This window comes from Perissodus microlepis, chromosome 14 (assembly GCF_051167445.1).
Source record: "Perissodus microlepis isolate ML-2025 ecotype Zambia chromosome 14, ASM5116744v1, whole genome shotgun sequence".
Classification (NCBI taxonomy): Eukaryota; Metazoa; Chordata; class Actinopteri; order Cichliformes; family Cichlidae; genus Perissodus; species Perissodus microlepis.
Genome location: NC_140474.1, coordinates 6,758,681 through 6,779,782, shown reverse-complemented (window position 1 = coordinate 6,779,782; position 21,102 = coordinate 6,758,681). Strand labels below are relative to the sequence as shown.

The 21,102-nt window shown below is 41.7% G+C and overlaps 1 protein-coding gene across 8 annotated transcripts in view; it reads left to right on the top strand.

The window, feature by feature from the left end:
• The window catches only part of aplp2 (amyloid beta (A4) precursor-like protein 2), a 51,947-nt gene that overhangs the window by 7,568 nt on the left and 23,277 nt on the right, over window positions 1–21,102 (top strand). For all 8 annotated transcript variants that reach the window (XM_084951054.1, XM_084951050.1, XM_084951053.1 and 5 more), the window contains exon 2: window positions 20,571–20,744. In XM_084951054.1, the coding sequence (XP_084807180.1) occupies window positions 20,571–20,744 (174 nt within the window). The remainder of the gene's footprint in view (window positions 1–20,570; window positions 20,745–21,102) is intronic.

Sequence of the window (21,102 nt, the reverse complement as noted above, 5' to 3'; positions counted from 1 at the left end):
GCTTTGCAGCTCACAGCCCGACACACACCAAAACAACAGCATAGATAGCACAGACGTTAAGGCGGCGAGGCGTGATTGCGGGTGCCGCTCAGGTGCGTCCGTCTCCCCTGCAGCGGCGCTGCAGACCACGCCCCGCCACAACAGTTTTTGTTTGCTACATGGATCATTTTAGTTCAGCTGGGTGTCTTTCCTTTTGTTCTTTAAGAGTTCAAAATGTGTTAATTACATAAATAAAATGTAATTTTCTCTGTAGCACTTCGTGGATTTCATAAGCAACACACCTTAGTTGTTCACACAAAGCATAAAGGTAAAAAACAATATATACAGTGTTCTCTTCATTTTAGATGTCAAAAAGTATTTGCGGCTCCCAGTGTTTTCTTTTGCGTGTAAACCTGGTCCAAATGGTTCTTTGGGTGTTAAAGGTTGCAGACCCCTGCGCTAATAAGATGCCTGTTCTGTCAAGCAGTATTCTAGTTTATTTATAATTAAACACAGAAAAGCAGCAGATCTTCATGTTGGTGAAACTGGCCTTTTTAAAATAAAATTTTCAGTTTATATTCTGTTGGTAAGCTACTCAATTAATCAGCAAATTGTTCCTGCACTGAAAAGTCCCCTGAGCCTATTCATTGCTGCTCACAGTGTGTGTTACTGGGTATTGCTGCCTGATTTTTAGGAAGTATACTTAGCATTCGGTACCCGACTTGCATCCAGCCAGATCTGATATTAGCCAAGCTTTGACCCTCTTATTATCCTGGTAGTATTTGTCTTTTTAATTCTCCAACCAATGACCAGTATAGGTTTCCATTATCTGTTACAAGAGTTACTATCAGCCCACTGCGAAATGACTCTTGAAGCAACAATGACTGCGCATCAAGCCGTGAATTTAGAAGTGCTGTCAGATCACAAGTTGGAGGACTTTTGTTTGACATTATGTGTAAATTAAATTTTTTGTTAGAGCCATTTCAATTTTATGCATTTCTGGCCTGAAATGGGACTTTTTTTCTTTTTCATCACAAAACTGCAGTTAATGAATGCTTCTGCTGCACACCTCAATCAGCCATTTTGATCTGAGATAAATCCCAATCAAGCACTCTAGAGAATTCCATTAGTTTGATGAGATATGAATATGTCTCCGAGCAGAAATCGGAAATAGTCTGCTGTTTTCAGACAAACCCATTAAAAGTCATTTGATCTTCTGCAGCTAATTATAGAGCCTTGTGAACTGCTAGCTGCCTTCAGCAAACTCCACCTCCTCCATTCCCCACCTTCCCTCCAACCACTCCCCTCAGTGTTCATCACATCCCATCCTTATGTTTCATATTTAGAATCCGTGCGCTATTATTGAGGTGCTTGGAGCTGACAGGCAGGCTCTGCAGCCCAGTCATGTGAGGGCAAAGGGATTTGTCAGCCTCATACTATTTGTTATTGTGCTGATTTAGATTTGGGATCTCACCCAGACAAGTAGCAGGATACCGCAGCAGGGTTTGACGGGCCGTACACTGCAGGGAATGGAACAGGAGGTGGCAAAGCAAGGTCAGACAGTTGACAAAAAGCAAGTAGTAGACAGGCTTGGAGATGGATGCTCCTGCTGTGAAGTATGTGCCTTCTCTATAGGGACATGACTGATTAGCTTTTGGCCTCAGCACGTCTCACTAGAATTATAATCTTCACTAGTCTGATTGAAATCCCTTTGCCCTCCCCCTGCTGAGAGGCTGAGGGAGGGCAGAGCAGAGCTTAATGACAGATAAGCATATCTATATTACATCCATCATGTTCCCCTGGTAAAGATGGCCTCCCTTGCATTGCCTGGAGCTGCGCAGGCTAATACAGACGTGTGGGCTGTGTCTCTGCTCCACTGCTCAGGATCTGCAGGGGAGTAGGAGAGGCAGGGAGCTCTGCAATCAGAGCACAGATTCATTTAAAGTCAGCTTGGGTGGTCATGGGAGAGCGACACTGCATGCCGCGGCCAAAGTCAAACTCAGTCGCCATCCATAGCATGCCTCCAAATAGCAATCAGAGTTAGAGAGAAAAATAACACAACTTCAGTAAGTGATGAAAAATGAATTGAATATAAAACGTAGGACTTTTAATATTTTCTTTCTCTTGAAAATCCATTTTAACATGAAATCCTCAGGGCTTATGGTACATGTAAATTTGTAATATGAGAATGATGAAGTCTGTCTCGCAGTTCATTGATGATAATGTTCCTGAGTGTAAGATTCAGACTGCTGGTCTGTCAGTGCTCCACATTTGGGAAAATGAACACTTGATATTTTGTATGATAAAATGACTTCATTTGAAAAGTTGTATTTTGATCTCTAACTTTTGTGACAACGTGATAGAGAGGAGTCCAGTTAACTCAGATCTGAGATTTGCATTTGAACAGCAGTGCTAAAAGTCACAAACATTAAGCTGGTCAGTCTTCAAATACCTTCTGGGTGTCTTCAGGGAAAGTGCTGGAATTTTGTTGGTTGTAAAACCTCTTGGGCTGTTTCATTGTTTTTGACCAGCAACACAACCGCTTTCAGCACCACTGCGCTTGACTAATCAGTGACATTTAGCATAGCCGACCTCTCCCTGAACTTTTCTGATCCTTTAGAAAGCATGGATGTTTTGGGGTGGTTAATCATTTAGACTTTATTTATAACCAGGTTTGTCAGCTGGAAAGGTCTCTTCTCCTGTGGGGGAGCTCCTGTAGTCAAAATGCTACCATTTGCTATTTACTGGATGTCAGAGTAAAACAGGCTACTTGACGTTTGCATTTTTCATTTCGTTTCTTAATACTGAACCCCACAATGTTAAAACTGGCTGTGGCATCTGAGTCAAATCCCTGGTATCACTGGACAGGTCAACAACCTTCTCCTCATACACCGTGAATCTGTAAGCTGCTATCATTTCCTGTTGTCACACATTTTGGAAACATTGCTACATGCCCTTGATCTCCTCCTTTCTCCAGCAGTTTTCTGGCTGCACTCCCGCCCCAGGATGGCCTCACCGCAACTCATGGCTGCATTATAGCGACCGAATGTGATATTTCCATGTTGCCCTTGAAGCTGCTTGCTGTCAAGGTCGGCTCATGCTGAGCACCATTCCCCCCGCCAGCCCTCTGATTTAGACACTACACTATGTTCTTCCTCTGCTCTCTTCTCTGCTGCACCGCACATTTTGGACAAATTGGCTATTTTATGTCTTACTTTGTTCACTAGAACAGTCCGTCCTTGTGCTTCCTTCACCCGGCTCTCCTCTCAATATACTACTCATCAATTGCACCTCTCACCTCATAGCTGCTTTTTCCTCCTCACTTCCCCAGTTTCTCTTCTGCTTGCTCAACAATTACATGCTCATTAATTGAGGGAGTTCAGGCAGCTGAGAAAGACATCAGTGACAGGGCTGGAGGCCTTGCTGAGGTACCCTGTTACTGGTTCCTTTATTGACAAGTCTGCCTGCCTGTCTGCCAGCCTCCCTGGTTCTGAGGAGCAGCAGTGTGGTGCTGCATGCTGATGAGCATGAAGTCATCCAGCAGAAAAATGAAAAGGCAAGAGTGGGAGTGACGAAAGGAAGGAAGGATGCAAGGTAGGAAAGAAAGATCCAGTTGTGTTTTCACTCAACTTGGAGGACATGAAAAGAAGAGAAGCTAAAGAAAGTGAAGGAGCACAGGTCATTTTTCCAAAATCCCCTCTCCTCAGCATGAGAGATTAGGTGACTATGCTCTGGCAGACGAGAAAGAGGCACACTCCTGTGTCTAATCCTCCCCTTTTAAACTGCTGAGAGTGCAGTACAAAGTAGGGGAAGAGTCTGCATCCACATAAAGTGGCCTGTGGAAAACACAGGCACATAGTTCAAAACAAGCTGAGCCACATCTAACAGTTGCCTAAGCTCCAAATCTCCCGTGAAGCCACTTCTGGAGTCCTCCCCACCACCTGCTTTTCCATGCCTGGTTATCACTTTTAACTGAGCTATCGCTTCATAACATGACTTCAAATCCCTCACAAAAAGCCTGCATTAACTTATTAACTTGTCCGCCTTGGTGCCACTAGGCTGACCGCACACATGACACTCGCAAAACACACAGCCCATCCATGTTTACTCAACTCACTGACTAAAAAGCACTTCCCACACAGGGGCTTTTAATAAATGCGCAGCCGATGGCCAGTTTAATCATGCTAATGTGTATGTTACACCGGACAGCGTGTCGGCTATTTGTTCTCAACTGGTTCGCGAGAAAGAGCTGGGAGAAGAATATACAGGGGAGGAAGAATCTGAAGGGAAGGGAAAACATGAGAAAATGGTAAATTTAGCAGTAAGTAACAAGAAGGAAGCGGTTGTGAGGAAAGAGTAGGGCAACATTTCTTTTTTTTTTTTTTTTTTTTTTTTTAGTATAAATCGTATTATTAATGTTGTTATTATTACAACAGAGGAGCCTCCTGTCAAGCCAAGTATATATGCATTCTTTTGACTTAGTGGTGAGGATGTTATGTCTATTTTAGTCATAAACATCTGGCATAGTGATGTCAAGAATGTAATCCGCTCCAGGACACGTGGATCGTAAGCTGGGATAGAGAGGGCTGAGAGGGTCGCCAGCTCACATGGCTCAAAGAGGGAGTGAGACATACGGACAGAGCGGGAAAAACAGGCCGAGAGGTAAATGTATAGAGATGGCTGAGGGAAGAGGAGATAGGCTAGCAGAGAGTTGTCCAGAGCACTCAAAGTGAAAAGAGATGAAAGGAGGGGGATGAAGGATTGAAGGGATTGCTCATGCTGAGAGCTTTTAGTGGGCAGAAGAGAAGAATGGGTGATTGTGGTGACAGGAGCTCTGCAGAAGAGACACGCATGCTCAGCATACCGCGCAGCTGTGAAGATGCTGCAATAAATTCACCTGAAAATGGACCTCAAACATCACAGTCCTTGAGTCATTAGCGCAAAAATGAAAAGCAATTATCTTCTTCCTGGTACATTACTTATGCAATCATGCACCTGTTTAGCTTGCAGCTAAGCAACAAGCTGTGGGTAAAGCCCTCGGTGTAATTATCACTTGATCGTTGCAGCACCAGACTTATTTCCAGTAATTTCTCTAACTTATTTTAATCCATATGCCAACCTTCTGTGCACAGAACATCAAGGATCTTAGACTGAATTTTCAGCATGTTTTGTTGTTTTTCACAAAATGATAAATTCTTAAATTCAATTACCTATTAAAAAAACCTCAAAGTAAGAATTGTGACTCTTAAGTAGCAATCACCAATTTATAGTCTTGCGCTCTCTTTATTTCCCATTTTAAAGCTATTGTGACAGCTCATTGCTGTGCTTTACGAGCCAGCCCAGGAGAGACACAGATCAATTTTTCATGATGGATAATTATTGAAATGGTTTTGCGATAGATGGCAGACTCTGTTTTATTCTCTAATAGTAGCATTCTTCAGCCCTGCCTCTGGCCTTCAGCACCTCTTTGTTGCTGTATTCCCTCCCCGACTTCTCTTGACAGTGATTGGACTAACAAGGAAGCTGTAGTCTGCCCCTTGCAATCACTTGACGTGTTTCTTCCCAAATTTGGCAGCATGCACTGCAAATTCTACTCCCCAAGCAGAATCAAAAGAAATTCGCTTCCTTCCTCCATCTACTGCTCCATTCACTGTGCTCTCTGCCTCCCGCTCATCAACCAGAGAAAAAGCAATCTGCTCTGTATGTAGCTAATCTAACCAGGTAGGAGGGAAGACCAAATGCAATATTATGATGGCTGTGGATGGTCCTCAGGCAATGTTTGATAGGGCTGGAGAGGTGAACGGGTTGGAGAAATATTCCAGGGAGATGAATGCCGTCTGAAATCTATGTCAAGAGGGGCTGTGGTGGAAATGGCTCTTCATTTCCCTCCTGCTCTGCTCTGCTCTGCTCGCTTCAGCAGCACCTCCTGCCCTCACAATGAAAGAATAATAAAACACAGGATGCAGCAGGCATCCTCATGTCAGCCATCAGTAACTGAACAAACAGGCATCTGAACAGCAGCTCAGTGTGTCTGACGTGCCACAGATAACAGCTGAGAGAAAGATGGTGTGACCACACAGCACTGACAGCACTCATGTGAGAAAATGTATTACAGGGGAAGCCTGCGTGAAGATTTAAATGGAGAGGAGTGAAAACCTTTTTCCTGTGATGTCAGAGAGTAGACACGTTAATTGTATCCGTGGACTTTTTTTTTTTTTTTTGTCCCTTTGGTTAACCTGTTGGACTCAGGTTATGGATACATGATGCACACTTTGCACGGACTCATGTTTTTGTCTCTGATACACTTGGACCATCTAACCATACTGTCTAAATGCAAATTCTACCTTTGTATTAGTTATTAGTTATCAACTCATGTATGGTGTAGAGAGTCAGACTCAGCATTTCCATGAATGTATCGATCATGTTCATGTGTACAGTAAAGAAACAGGTTGATTTGCAGCAATGCACAATGCAGCCCTGTTATCGATTTCAGTTTGCCAGCACAGCTGGGGGTACTAACACTGTGGGCGTTGGCGATAAAAATTAAAAAACCCACAAAAACTCATTCTGCATTCAGAAGGCCTTTCACCACGGATTCCCAAATGAATGCAGTGATAGGATAAAATCCTCACAGCTGTGAGAACTTCTACAAACCCTTGGTAGTATTTTCTAATCTCAGAGGCACTCAAAGTCTTAGATCTGTTTCTTTAGCCATTTTCCCACATGAACACAGACAATATCAGGGGAATGAAGTCAGCACTTTGTCTGAAGTTGTCCTTTCTCACCTGTAGCACAGAGCAGAAGATAGATCGCTTCAAATAGATTTTCACTACTGGAATTACTTTGATTTAGTTGAGAGGGCTCCCTGGAAAGAGCGTGCAGGAGGCAACACATATGTCTTCTTGAACCACATGATTAGCTTTAGATAGCTGGCAGGATAACACCACAGAGTTTGACACTGCTTATATTTCCATCCATCCACTTCCCCTTATCCAGGTAAGGGTTACAGGAGGGTGGAGCTTACCCCAGCTACCATAGACCTGAGGAAAATGGACACAGACACGGGGAAAACCCAGACTGTTTTGCAACCTTATTTCCCATAATCCTTCACCCAACCAGTTGGTGCATTCAAACCCAGGACCTTCTTGCTGTGAGGCTAACCACTATGCCACCATGCTGCCTACTCCCTATATTTATTGATGAAATGATGATGTAAATATCACACGGCTCTTACACTACCTACAATAAAATCAGGTAACTCACTATATAAGCCCACGTTACCTGCTTGTCCTGTAAACATGCCATTGCAGACTGGAATTACTTTGAATACCTTATTTGCAATGTAAATGTCACAGAAGCAGGTTTTTACCTGTTTTAATCAGCTTTCTGGTAGAATTCTTTATCAAGCAAATGAACCTTTAAATCTATTTCACCGTTGTAATCCCACTCTGAGCTCACAGTTGTAACACTTCATCGAATGAAATGCAGTCCTAATGAGGATCGTTTCTCTTGACAAAACAACCGACTCTCATCAAGTTTGTGAGTGTTTATTTTTTTTCTCTGAATGAGCTCCATTGGTCAGGGCGAGCCTGCAAGACAAGACCCCACTGGCCCACCAACTGGAGCTGCATATAAATAGCCCAGACGCACCTTCTCCCCAGTGAAAAGACTGGAAGGAAAAAAGTACTTTGCTCTAATTAACAGTGTTTTTTTTCTTTCCTCTTGGCCTAGTATCTCTCCACTTCCCTACATTTACATTTACATGGCAGCCTTTTAGTTGGCTCTTGTGTCCACAACCTCTTAAAATGAGACGAAGCGTAATTACAAGGTAATGATAACAAGGAGCATACAGTTAGGAGTGCAGAGATGAGAGTGACAGCAAGCAGGCAATATTCTTGTGACAATACAGTGATCCTTTAAGAGAGCAGAGGAGAGGAAAACAATCATGAGTGAAGTAGATGTCAGCCTTCTTTTTTTGTTAGAGCAGTTTATAGCAAGCAAAGGAGGGAAAAAATAGAGATGGCATTTGTATGATTGAGCAGTGAGAGGCTGCCATGAAGTTCATCTTGAAGAGATGCATTTTCAGGCTTTGACTGAAAATGTGAAGTGACTATGAAGGCCCCCTAATAGGGTCCCAGCTGCTTGACAGTGCTACATTTGGAAATGATATTGAGTGACTGTATATATTAGGAAGCTGCAAAAATGGTCAGAGTACCAGCTAAAGCTTAAAATTGGCTGCTAAGCATACAGAGTCTGGGTGAAGCAATGTGGTGATGCTTTTATGAAAGTCAGCCCGCCTGGGATCTTTTTAACTCTGTGAAAAGTTTAAAGCAGACTGCATTCAGACACAATGTGAATTTGAATTTGCTCTCACTTTGATGGCTGAAGCGATTTTGCAGCCATCGGCTTTTCACCACAAAAAGCTAACAGACAAATACTCTGACTTGCAGGTCCTCCATTTTCACACATTTTCATCCAGACTAATTTAGTTTCATTCCTGTCAGGGAATCGTACATCAGCATGGAAAGATTTAAAAACATTCTCAACTGGAATGAACATCTGGTAAAAGTCAGATCTTTATTTGCATCCAAATATGTTTTTCCAGTTAAATCACCACATTTGTGGGCAGCTTGGAGGTTTGACAGGTGGTGGTAATGATGTTTTTGGTAAAGTCGATGAGCTAGTTATTCTTCCTTATTTGTATTTGCAACAGCCATTTAATTTAAAATACACCCCAGTCCCCCCACGATCCTGAATTGGATAAGCAAAAGGTGGGTGGATGTTTGCTAATATATGTGAATGTAGTCAAACTCAGCCCTGTTTTGCAACCTTATTCCCCATAATCCTTCACCTCTAAATCTTTTCACATATTGCAGAAATAGTATAACCACACTGTAAACTTGGATAAACACTGACTTTCCCACTGATGCTGCTGTTTTACCTAGACATTTCTTTTTATATGGTAAATAGCAGTGCAGTATATTCAGCACCTGACAAAATCCTATACAGCTGTTGTATCGCTTCATTTTGAAGTGCTTGAATTATCAAATCCATTTGTATTTACACCTACTTGTGCTCTAAATGGGCTCTCCTCACAGTTTGACTTGCAGTATCTCAACATCATGACCTCTCATGCTAGAACTATAATAAAAACATTGAAAACACTAAAAAACCTAAATTCCTACCTTTTGCCTGTTTTGGGTGATTTATTCTTCTTCAGTTACCCAAATGGTGTTGATATGAGTGTTTAGTAATTTATCTGTTGTTGCGGCATCACTGTATCTTGTAACAGTGCTATCATGGGCAACATATTGTGACAACTCTAATTTATAAACTGCTTTTATTCGAGTCAGGATAGTTTGGAATTCATTTGTCTTGACAAATTGATCTTTGTCCCTCTAGCGCTACCATATACTAAATGTAGAAGATCGATGTGGTTACTATGACGTCACCATTTGTTTTTAAGGCTTGGAGTTTTTTGCACTTCCACCCTGGCTTTTTTTAAGCCCCCGATGTTGCCACTTGAACATTACTAATAATAACTAATAACTCAGCTAAGATCAATCACTTCATGTGTTTTTTTTTTACCTGTTGAAGTCACAGTGTATGTGGCATGCAGTTGTCCTGAAACTCTAGCACTGTTTAGTATTTATCTCCCCTGATCAGGATTCCTCCCATAAGTCAAGCCGTGACTTACTGTCTGTAAGTATTTTAGAAGAAACCAGCAGCAGTTGGTGCAGTATCTGCTTGTGGCATTGCTGAACAGACTGACGCACACTGCCATGGCAATGAGTGCACTTTTTTTTTTTTTTTTTTTTTTTTGTTCAGGAGAGTCCCAAGCACAGACATAGCTTTGTTTACTGTACGTCTGCTCTGTATATGTGTGAACGCCAGGGAAAATGCGCAAAATCCTATAGAGCTGAGGGTCATTTTCATGTTTGCACACAAGGACAGAGTGTTGCTGAATGCACCAAACGGGGCAGAGCAGCTGTTATTGTTGTGTTATCCCCAGTGCCACTCACTCAGCCTTCGCAGCTCTTCTCCCTCTCTGCCACACTGGCTCATATGCCAGTCTCTTGCAACTGTGGCCTCATTCCCTCTTTATCCATTATTTTTTTTTCCTGAACCACCCTATTTTGTCTCTGTCCTGTCGTTCTGTCGCTTCTAATGATCTGTCTCCCTGCTTTCTTCTCCTCGCTCTCCCCTGCTCCACTTCTTCAATCTTTCACCCCATCATTTTCTCCCCTCTTTCTCTTTCTCCTTTTTTTTCTCTCTTTCCTCTTGCAGACCCAATGTTCGTCTGTGTGAATAGCTGGGATGCTTTTGTAGATCGTTTCCATAGTGACGAGCCATTTGAACAAGTCGTTATTCACGTCCGTTTGCTGTAAGCTGGAGAGAGGCCATGTTATCTCCCCCTGACATACAGGCAGACCCACGCAGCTCAATCACCACAACTGTTAGCCTGTAACCAGCGAAGTGCGCGTGCTTTAGCTGGAGTTTAATTACAAAAGCATCTCATTGATGTTTATCTCCGTTAATCAAGCATATCAGCCTTACAGAGCAAGAGACCAGAGTTTCAGCTCAAATCTGGCTCGTTTCAGGAACTGTTAACTTTGTTTTAACATAGAACATGTAGAAGATTGACACCAGTGAACACTTTACTTTGCAGTTAAAAAATAACTTTAAAGTGTTTTACTATAGTCCACGCAAAATTGGAAGTTGAGTACATCTTAGACCCCTCAAAGTTCTTATCAGTATAAAATATGATGATGTCATCATGTTTCCAAGCAAACACTCACCAATGAGCCATTAAAATGACACATTTGTAGCAAAATATAATTTTAATTTCCCAATAAAAAATTTATATCCAGAAAACTTATTTTATATTATTTTATATTATGACAGGATATATTATGATCATGATGCCTGGTAGCCACCTACCGATAGACTAAAAATAACATTTATATAGTAGAGCAGTGTTGCAGAAGGACCCAGAAAAATGAGCTGGTTTTCACACCCATATTTATTTTCTGTTTATTAATGTAACAAATGTGTAGTAACCCCCTAATTTTGGACAGTATCGCCTTCTGGACAAAATCGCTCATGCTGGTCAAAAGGAAGGGTACACTTTGGTCCTCAGTCCATTGCAGAGCTAAAAGCCAATTTAAAACCTCCAGTAAACCTAGCATGGATGTCTTTGGTCCGTGGGACTAAACCAGAGTTCTCAGAAGACCCACACATGCACACTCAAACATGAAAACATACACATCCCAGGTGCAAAGCTAGCAGCCAGTCAGAATGCTCAAAATCAGAACCTAACAACTATCAGGTGACCAGAAGGTTGTGAATTTGAACCTGCTGATCACCTGGCATTTTTTTGTGTAGAGTTTGCATGTTGTCCCGTTCCCTGTGTGGGTTTTTTCCTGTGTTCCACTTTCCTCCCACAATCCAAAGACATGAATGTTATGGTATTCGGTGGCTTTTTGTGGGAATAACAAGGTTTGTTTGTTTTTTTTATAAAGGATCCAATTCGAATTTCAGCAAGATAAAGGTCAGCAAGCACAAAAGCGTCATCTAGGCCTTTTTCCCCCCTCTTCTTTTTATCTCAATGCACATGAACCACATTTCTTCAACCTACTTTTACTCCTGCCTCACAGTTTAAAAAAAACACTGGGTTAAGTAGTGATTTTAAACTGACTGTAGATGTGAGTCTGTCTCCATCTTAACCTTGTGCTGAACATATCCGGGCGGAAAGGCTCAGTCATAGTTGGACAAGCTGTTAGGAAATTGGATTGATGATACATCTTGAGTCAGAAAGGTAAAAATGTCCTTATTGCATCTCACTGAGATCAATCATCCTTTGAACTCTCCTTAATTGATCAACTCATTGTCAAATTTGAATCATTTTCCTGGCTCGAGACATGAAATGCATATGGTTACACGACTGTTTACTCTTTCAGACTTTGAAGCAGTCCCACACAGTCTCATTATCAATGGCATGTTCAATCAAGCACAGGTGGAGCATAGAGAATTACTAATAAGCTGACTGTCTTATCTGAGGCTGGGGCTGGGGTTGGTGTGTCATGGATAATTCAGGGGTGTGGTAAGAGTATTTTTCCGCTCCTATGTGACAGTTTGAAGGAGAAGGAAGAGACTTTTCTCTCATGTCCGGTTCAGTCTGGCTGTGAATGATGGGAGGTTAATGAACCATACAGAGGTGACCGCTAGTGATTAGAAGCATTATGTTCGGTCCTCTGTGAAGCATCTCCCTGTCACCTTAAACTCTAACAAACACCGAAAGACACGCTCAAGGGCAAAAAACTTTCCTTGAAAACAGTTGTACTTTAGTTTTTTTGTTTTCAAAGTATTTTTGACTTTTTCAATGTTGAAGAAGAACAAATTGAAATATTTTTCACAAAAATTGTTCTTTTTTTTCACTCGCTCAAACACATGCAGACTTTGTAGTTGGACGAAAGGACACTCATAGAGGAAGATCACAGTGAGTAATGTTTCTGTGTAAGGAGAAGGAAGCAGAAGTGCAACTTTCACATGTTTAGGTTTTGACTTTAGAGGGGAGAATGTCATTAACTGGAATCAACTGTTCCCTGAAATGTAAATGCATTTCTTGCACTGTTGGTTTGGGGCAGTGACTCATAGGGCATTTCCTTCTAGGGTAGTCTCAGGACACTTTAGATGGTGAAGACAAAAGGCCATTTTGCTCAGACAGAGGAGCTCATTTGCATTGCAGTGAGGGGTTGCCCTTTGGATTCCAATTCTACAAACATGACACCTTTTTCCTTTTGTTATTCAGCTTTTACTGTCTACCCTTTTGAGGGTGGGAGGTGGCAGAGGTGTTTGGTCAGTAGGAAAATGTCACTGTCGCAGTGCTGCTGAATGTCTCTCCCCCCCCCCCCTCTCATCTGTTATCTGTTGCTGGTGAGTTGTTTGTGTAGTGATGGTGCCAGTGGCTCACGCCCAGCCTTCCCATGGGCTTCACGACTGGCAGGAATCACAGCTACATTTGTATCCGTGTGTGTGTAGGAAATATAAATGTTACAAAGTTAGCTTATATATATTGATTTTGATTCCGTGGTTTACACTTCTCATAAAAAACTATTTCCTGTGTTTCTTATTGAATTAAACTTATGGCAAAACATGACCATAAGACTGAGGGGAAATAGTTGCCAGCTTTTCAGTATAAATAATCAGTAAATTCCAGATAATAAATCAAAGTTTTGTCATTTGTTTTTAATCCCTGAACTGTCACCCACTTCCTGTTAAGTTGTCATATCCATTTTAATAATGTTTTCCTAATCTCAGACTTACTCCTCATGTATTCAGTTTCCTCTAAGCTGCCAACAGTAATTCCTATAACACATCATTATTGCTTTTTTATTGTGATAGTCACCTTACTCCAACACAGTGGGCTCAGGTAAACAGCTTAACCCCCCTTTTCTTTGCACACATTAAGCTCATAATCTAAATAGGCAAAACGTAAGCAGAGGCTGAATGCTCCTCCATACTTCAAATCACTGTCGGCATGAACACGTCTGTGTCCGTTACATTGATTCTTGTCTCGGTCCACAGCGGCACCCAAAGTGAATCGAATGAAGCGCTTTGTTTGGAAAAATATCTGTGTTTATGTCACCGCTGAAATTTCGATCTGTGCAGCATAAGTTGCTCCGTCGATACTTAAATGAGATAAAAATGCCAAAGTCTGTCTCCTTCCTCTTTATCCACAAATCCATCTGTACGAGTGAAATTCTCTGAAAATGTTTTCTTTTCATTAGTCGTGTTTATGGGGGTGTTTTCATGTCTAAATCTGGACACCGAGCAAAGTATTTATTGGTCAGTGACTCAAACCACTGCATATTGTTTAAAGGAAAATGAATTATGTTTGCCTTTCAAGGAAAATGCAGTTACAGAAGCAACAAACTAAAGAAACAATAAACAAGCCATACTAACGGCTGTTATAGAAACTAATACAGAAACGTGCTTTAATTGCCCCCCCCACACATATTAGCACAATGAAACAATGGCTGCTCAGTCACACATTTTACTGCAAGCAATAAGACATCTCAAATCAATATTACATTTATTATGTTCCTGTATATTGTCCATGTAGGTTTTACTCCTGTACATGTGAGTGCAGCTTTCTCACTACTGCATATCTTGTTTAAGTATTAAGTCACCAGAGGGAAGGATTATGTGGATTAACGATGCCAGGCATTTCTCTGCAGAGTCACATGGACGCTAAGCATTCTGTGAACATGAGAAATCCTGACTGGTGCCTCGTACTGGAGCTGCTTTTAAAAGGGGGCCAGACTGTGAGAATGGCTTCACCATACCTCTGCCAAAATTAGACCGGTTGCCACCGCTCAGTGAGGCCTGAAAAGTTTATAGAACAGTTGACACTGGAGCTGACTGCAGTGTAGCTGTTTTTATGCACAACATGGGCAGATTACCAGAAACTGTTTATGAGAGAAGCCAGGCTCCACCGTTTATTCGACTGTCTGGTCACGGAGGAAATTTGTGTACAGTTTGTTTTGGCACGTTCAGAGTTTGCACCTCTGTGACTGCTTTGGTGGATCACCTCTGAGGTGCGAACCCTGCTGTTTTGAAGATTATGACTCTTATGTATTCATCTCCCCTTTCCCACTGTTCTCTCAGTGTGTGTCCCGAGCTCACACGCTTTTCATGCATACTGGCCTGACAGGTCAACCTGAGACCACACAACCACCTGTGTGTGTGTATATATATACACACACACACAGATTGGATTAGCTTCTTCTGGATTTTGCCCAGATGCTGTGTGGTAGGTCATGTAATAATTGACCCGCACTGGTCCTGCAGGGGCTTACTGAAGCCTCATTAAGGAATGTTTATTTCTCTTTTCTTTTTTGGGGGGATGTTTTTGTGCCAGCTGTCTTAGCTACACCTTCCTTATTCTCTTATTTCTGCACACAATCTGCATTGTTACTGATATCGGGCTTTATTTAGTCCTTTTCAGAGCTTGCATGGAAAATCATTTTCTCCCTTTCATATCAAACAGTGGGAAAATGTCTTCCACAGACTTGATAATGGCCTGAACTTAAATAATCCATCTCAGTAACTGTAAAGCGTTAATCCATTTAGACCGTTTCTGTGACTTGTTGTTATTTCATTTCATGTCATGTCGATTATTTTCAGCATTTCTTGTCATTACATGATAGAAATAGTGGGGCGAAACAGGAAATGTTGGTAAAACGAGAAGGGAAATGACACAGAGCAAAGAAAATCACCATCAATTATCTTCTAATGACTTATCCTCTGGAGGACAGTTTTTCAGGGCTTTCAGCGAAGACAGTGGATGTCTTTATGTCTTTTCCCATATGCCACAAGTAAGTGCTTATGAATTCAGATACATTTTAAAATGCTACATCATCCATCATTATCAGAAAACACCCGATCATCCTTATTTTGTTCTCCACAGTCCCTGTAGAGAGCATGCTTAAACACAACTGGTGAATACTACAAATGAAACGTTTCCGGTCCCAAAATCTTGTCCCTTGCATATTTATGTTGATTCATCTTTTACAGAGATTTCACTGCACTTAGGTTCAGCATTTACCTTGTAAATATATTATTTTGAAGCAAAAAGAGAATTAGAAGTGTTTCTCTGTTTCTTTATATTTATGTAACAATACAGCAATAAATAAGTCAAATGTGTACACCATGTATAGCAAACAGTGGTTTAATGTAGACTAGATATAGATGCTTTAACTCGCTCATGTTTTACCCTTCAAACGACAAACACTCTGTTTGTGTAGCTTGGTTCTTAGAGGGCCAGGCTCTAATATCTGTGGTATATTTATCTGTTACGGGAATAAAAAGGAGCATTGTTTGTGTGTTCATTCAGTGTTTCATGCGTTACAGCACAACATGCCCTGCCATGTCTTAGCTTGTTTTATGTGGAACTTGGCTCGGCTCTCAGAGCAGACCAATAAAACATGTTTGTGTGTAGGAGGCGGACTGGGAAAGCGGTGGCACACACACTGGTGTGTGTTTGGAGTAAAGAGTGAAAACGAGCTGAATGATCCTCAACCCACACAGCTTTTGACAAGCGCCTGTCTCTCCTGTGTTCACGCCACCTTCTTTATTGCATTACAGTCTGCGTTGACTTGAGAATAATATTTGAAACTGGGATATAAGCCAATCGGCGCATGTTTCCTGCTGCTGTTTACCCAATTTGCCTGAGCTTTCCTCTGTCTCACCGCCTCTCCCTTTTTCCAGCTTCCACTCCCTCTCTCCGTCTTTTGTCTTCCCTCTCGCTGAGCTTACACACAGGAGCAGGTGTTCACGCTTACACGATATAACATCTCACGGTGAGTCAGTCATGAGAGATGAGAGGGCTCGATGACTTTTTAGGCGCGGTGGCTTATTTGTCCGTGAGGTGTGTGCCTCAGCAGTTAAAATTACATTCAGATTGTTTTTGTATTTTAGTAGCATAGAGACACACACACACACACACACACACAGGTGGTAACGCATGACAAAGAAAATATTTTGTATCGAAGCATATTTCTGTATGCCAACAAAATCTCAAAAGACAGCATGATTTTCAATGCAATCCGACGCTCCCGTTTGCTCTTCAAAATATGCTGAAGGCTCAGCTTTTTTAATCCCACTTATTAATCTATTATTTCATGTCTCCAGGCAATCTAATCTGTTTTTTCTGTTTGCATAAAGCCTTCAGGTCTAGCGAGCTGAATTAGCAATAACATTACATGAGGATTTTTTACACCATGATCATAAGTATCAGCAAAAATAATTGATAGTCAAAGGGCTGCTGTACTGTAAAAATTAAAAAAAAAAATGAAATAGTGGCCTGAACTTCTATTTCATGTTGAATCACATCAAGATTGAAGAACGTAATTAAATATTATTGCATATAACCTCCATTTCGCTGGCCCTCGTGGGTTGACAGAGCACATCGTTCTTGAATGACATAAAGAACTGGAACAATGACACTCCAGTTGTGTGCTTGACTGCTCTGGAAATGACATTCAGATGAGCGACTGTCCAAGGCTGAGTCGCAACCAAACAAAAATTGTCTGTTTCAAAGTTGCACCAAAATGTGCGACACGTTGAATCAAGAACAAAGGAATCTACGTCTCCTGTAGCAGTGTGCATTTCGCCGTGTGTTTTCTAAAGGTGACACGGATAAGACAGGAACCACAAAGGAGCTAGTTTTCTGTGTGTCACTTCTCGCGCTCTCAGACGCCCTCCATTGCACTGCCCTTTGTGCAGGTCTGGCTCCTAAACAGGCATGTGACTGCAGATTTACCACAGTGGTATTAACTGCCTCCACTCTTCCTACAGTGCTATTGTTGTCCTTGAAGAATTAAATATAAAGCGGGAGACACAGGGGTGTCGAGACACACCCAACACTTGTTTTTCAACGGCAACCTTGTAGTTGTAGTCAGGCTGTCACTATCCCCTCTACACCTCTCTGCTCCTGAGGCACTCTGAGAATATCTGAGAAAGCAGGTGGAGAGCAAACAGGCTTTAATTTTTTGTTCAGGTCAATCCTCGCTAGTTGCTGTCTTTTCAACAATTAACAGTTAGTGTCGGATTTAACAGCGTAAAAATATACATAGTTCACCATGCAAAGTACAAAATTTTTCAAATAGAAGAATTTGTTACGCCAGCAGGTAAAACATTATTATATGTGTGTATCAGTACACAAAGTGGAAGTAAATTCAAAGAAAATCAAATGTATACAGTATACAGTACTGTATTTGTTTCTGTAAGCCTCTATCTAGCTGCAGTTCAATAACTGTAATAGGGATGGGTATTGATAAGATTTTCACGATTCCGATTCCAGTTTCGATTCTGTTTAACGATTCGATTCTTTATCGATTCTCTTATCGATTCTTTTTTTAAAAAAGGAGAACACTAAGGTCGATTAGCTTAGAACTTTGTTTTATATCTTCTCTTTGAACAAGATAGAAATTTAGGAGTAACATGGCCTTACAAACCCAACAGTGAGATCTTAAGAGATCCACAGCCTACGGCTCTTCCATGGGGTGTCACAGGGTCCCCAGGAAAAAAAATAGTAAATGTAAAATAATAAAATAAATATTCTTCTGTAGCAATAACAAAGTATAACATAAATTATTCTATAGCAATTACACAAGAATATCCAGTACTGTCCCTGCCTACAATTAAACACATTCACTTACCGAAAATCGGGGCATCTGCTGTGGTAAATAGGTGCAAGCCTTTGACCACAAACTTAGTCACTGCTCGGTGACATTCGTCTATCCTGGCCTGAAAGGAGACGCTACCGGTAGAATGCAGCGAGAACTGCCAGCGTCTGAGCCAGCCAGACTCTGTCTGTCTCTCTCATCATGGTCACCTAAATGCACAGTAATGGCAGGTTTTGTAATAAGGCAGATCGCGCTAACATAATATGCACTGTTGTTGATTATTTACCTGCCGCATTAACGGGAGAGGACGTGCAAACGTTACCGCTGCTGCTGGGTTGAGATTCACGAGTCCGGAGCGGAATTAAAAACACGACATTCATTTCAGGTCATCGCGTGTTTTGTGAGCAAATGCTTTTGCATATTCGTAGTGTTTCCTCCCTTAAATGAAATATCTGCTTTGCAAGTATTGCAAGTTGCCCTGTTGTCATCCGTTCTCGTAAAGTATAATCAAACTTTTGAGCGTTTGAGCCGCCATGTTTCCTGCCAGGTAAATGACGCTCCGCAACGTGGTGACGTCATTCGGGGCGACTGGAATCGATAAGGGAATCGTTTGCAAAAATGGCAAACAATTCAAAGGAATTGAAACAGTGGGAACCGGTTCTCAACAAGAACCGGTTTTCGATACCCATCCCTAAACTGTAATAATAACCTAAATCTTAGTATTCAGTTTTTAACCGTTTGAGATTTGCTGCCATTTTATTCCTTGTTTGATTGCCTATTTTAGTTCAGAGAGGGAGTATTGGAGCAGGGTAAAGGCATAAACAGGTAGTCTGTGTGGACGGACATGTTTTGAGGATGTGCTTGTTGCTAAATGTGCACGTGTATACATATGTAGGTATGTGTTGGGCGGGAGCTTATTCAGTTGATGTGTGTATGTCTGTGTGCAAGCAGACTCAGCTCTGGTTAAGTCTGCAGCTCATCACACAGCACAGCCAACTGCTGATTACACAGCACTTGTTTTGTCCTCACTCTACTCTGTTCTGCATCCATTGTCAGCCTGGGAGCCTGCACAGAATTAAACAGAGAGCTTTGTCTAACACGCTGTTACTCAAGCGTTGCTCTTCAGCTGTTTTGTCCTTGGCTCAGTACTACAGCGGCGACACCTCTGCCCACATCTTCTCTGTGTTGAGAACCCAGCAAATGGTCAGAAATGTGTCGCCGCTCATTGCCTTGATCTCTCTCTGGGGCTGAAGCGTGTTTACTCAGTCTGATGATATTATGACAATCAAGAGGGCATCAGTTCTGTTCCACTCCCTGTCTGGAGACTCCCTAGTGTCTGCTTTGGGACAGTTTGGCATGCAGACCTACATCGCTTCACTGATTAATATGAGATGCCTGTGCAGTAGCACCAGTAGCATCACGTGAACATTAGCAGGATGTGACTTATTGTTTCAATGAGGGGCCGATGACACGACTGATGCTAAACACACACCGAGCCACATGAAAGCCAATTGTGCAACAGATGACTGCACAGTAGCTTTGAATGTGTCCATTTGATATCATAAGAGCTGTTTAGTTATCAAATGAAGGACATGCATCTGGGTGTTTGTGCTTCCTGCTTGCTTAAAGAGGAACTACAGTATATTGTTTAGGAAATCATAACAGAGAAGAGTATAAAAAGATAGTAGAAGCAAGATCAAAGGGTGTGAAAGTAAACAAAGATGGGAAATGGCGTTGGAAGAAAGAAATATTATGGATATATTTCCAGAATATCTTGAAAAACCTGCTTATCTTGTTCTAATATGTCTGCACAGCTGACCTGATGATGCAGAGTGTGTGGATTGTTTACTCTGAAGAATAAATGATCTCTACTTTGTAGAAAGACTTTGGTCCCGGGAGGTCTAGACAATCAAAGCTCCGCCTTCAACTAGGAATGTCCTGGTTTGTGAGGCGTGACGGACTGCAGTTTTTTTCCCCGTCTGATCTCCTGCTCTCTGTGTGAAGCCTCTTAGTTACTCAGTGCACATCAGAGCTAAAAATGTTGTGCACAAATCCAATCAAACCTCCACTTGTTTAACCATCCACCCTGCCAAATATTCCCCAGGTGCAATTAATTTGTCTCCTGTCTGAATCCCTCTGCTCTCTCAGCACTGCAGCAGAGAGTTGGCAGCAGCCAAGACATGCAATACTTCATGTCTTATAAGTTCTGTATTACAGCACATAATCCGAATCTGGTTTATCCGATCAGACTCCACAATGCAGAATAGTGTTTATGAGAGATGGGAGTGGGGCAGACAGCTTCTCAAGTCTGTCAACCAGCTTATTCCCCAGCATTTATGGGCTTTATGATGACTGAGTGTTTTAACCCTTATTTCTCTCTTTGCCCTTGTCCTTCTGCAGGCACTGGCAGCAAACGCAGGCACAGGGTTTGCCGTGGCCGAGCCACAGGTGGCGATGTTCTGTGGAAAGCTCAACATGCACATCAACATTCAAACCGGCCGCTGGGAACCAGACCCATCTGGGACTAAGAGCTGTGTAAGAACCAAAGAAGGTATACTGCAGTACTGCCAGGAGGTAAGACATTGTGACACAGACACGTCTTTATCCTGTCAGTCTCACAGACTTGATGAAACTCATTTACTACTTAGAATGCTCAGTAGCTTCATGGGTTGTCAGTTCATTAAATTAGATGACTAGGAATGCAACTGTGTGAAAGTGAAAGAAACGTGTTTGAAGTAACAATTGCAAGGATTTTTATTTTATTATTATTTTTTTGGATAGTTGTTTTTATATGACTGTGCAATTAATCAAATTTAATTTCAGAACCACTTTCGGCTTTGAATGATTATTAAAGCTAGATAATCGAGATAAAGCAATTATTTTGCTGCGTTCTGTTTTGCAGTAATTGTTTTGCTTTCCTTTCCATTTACCT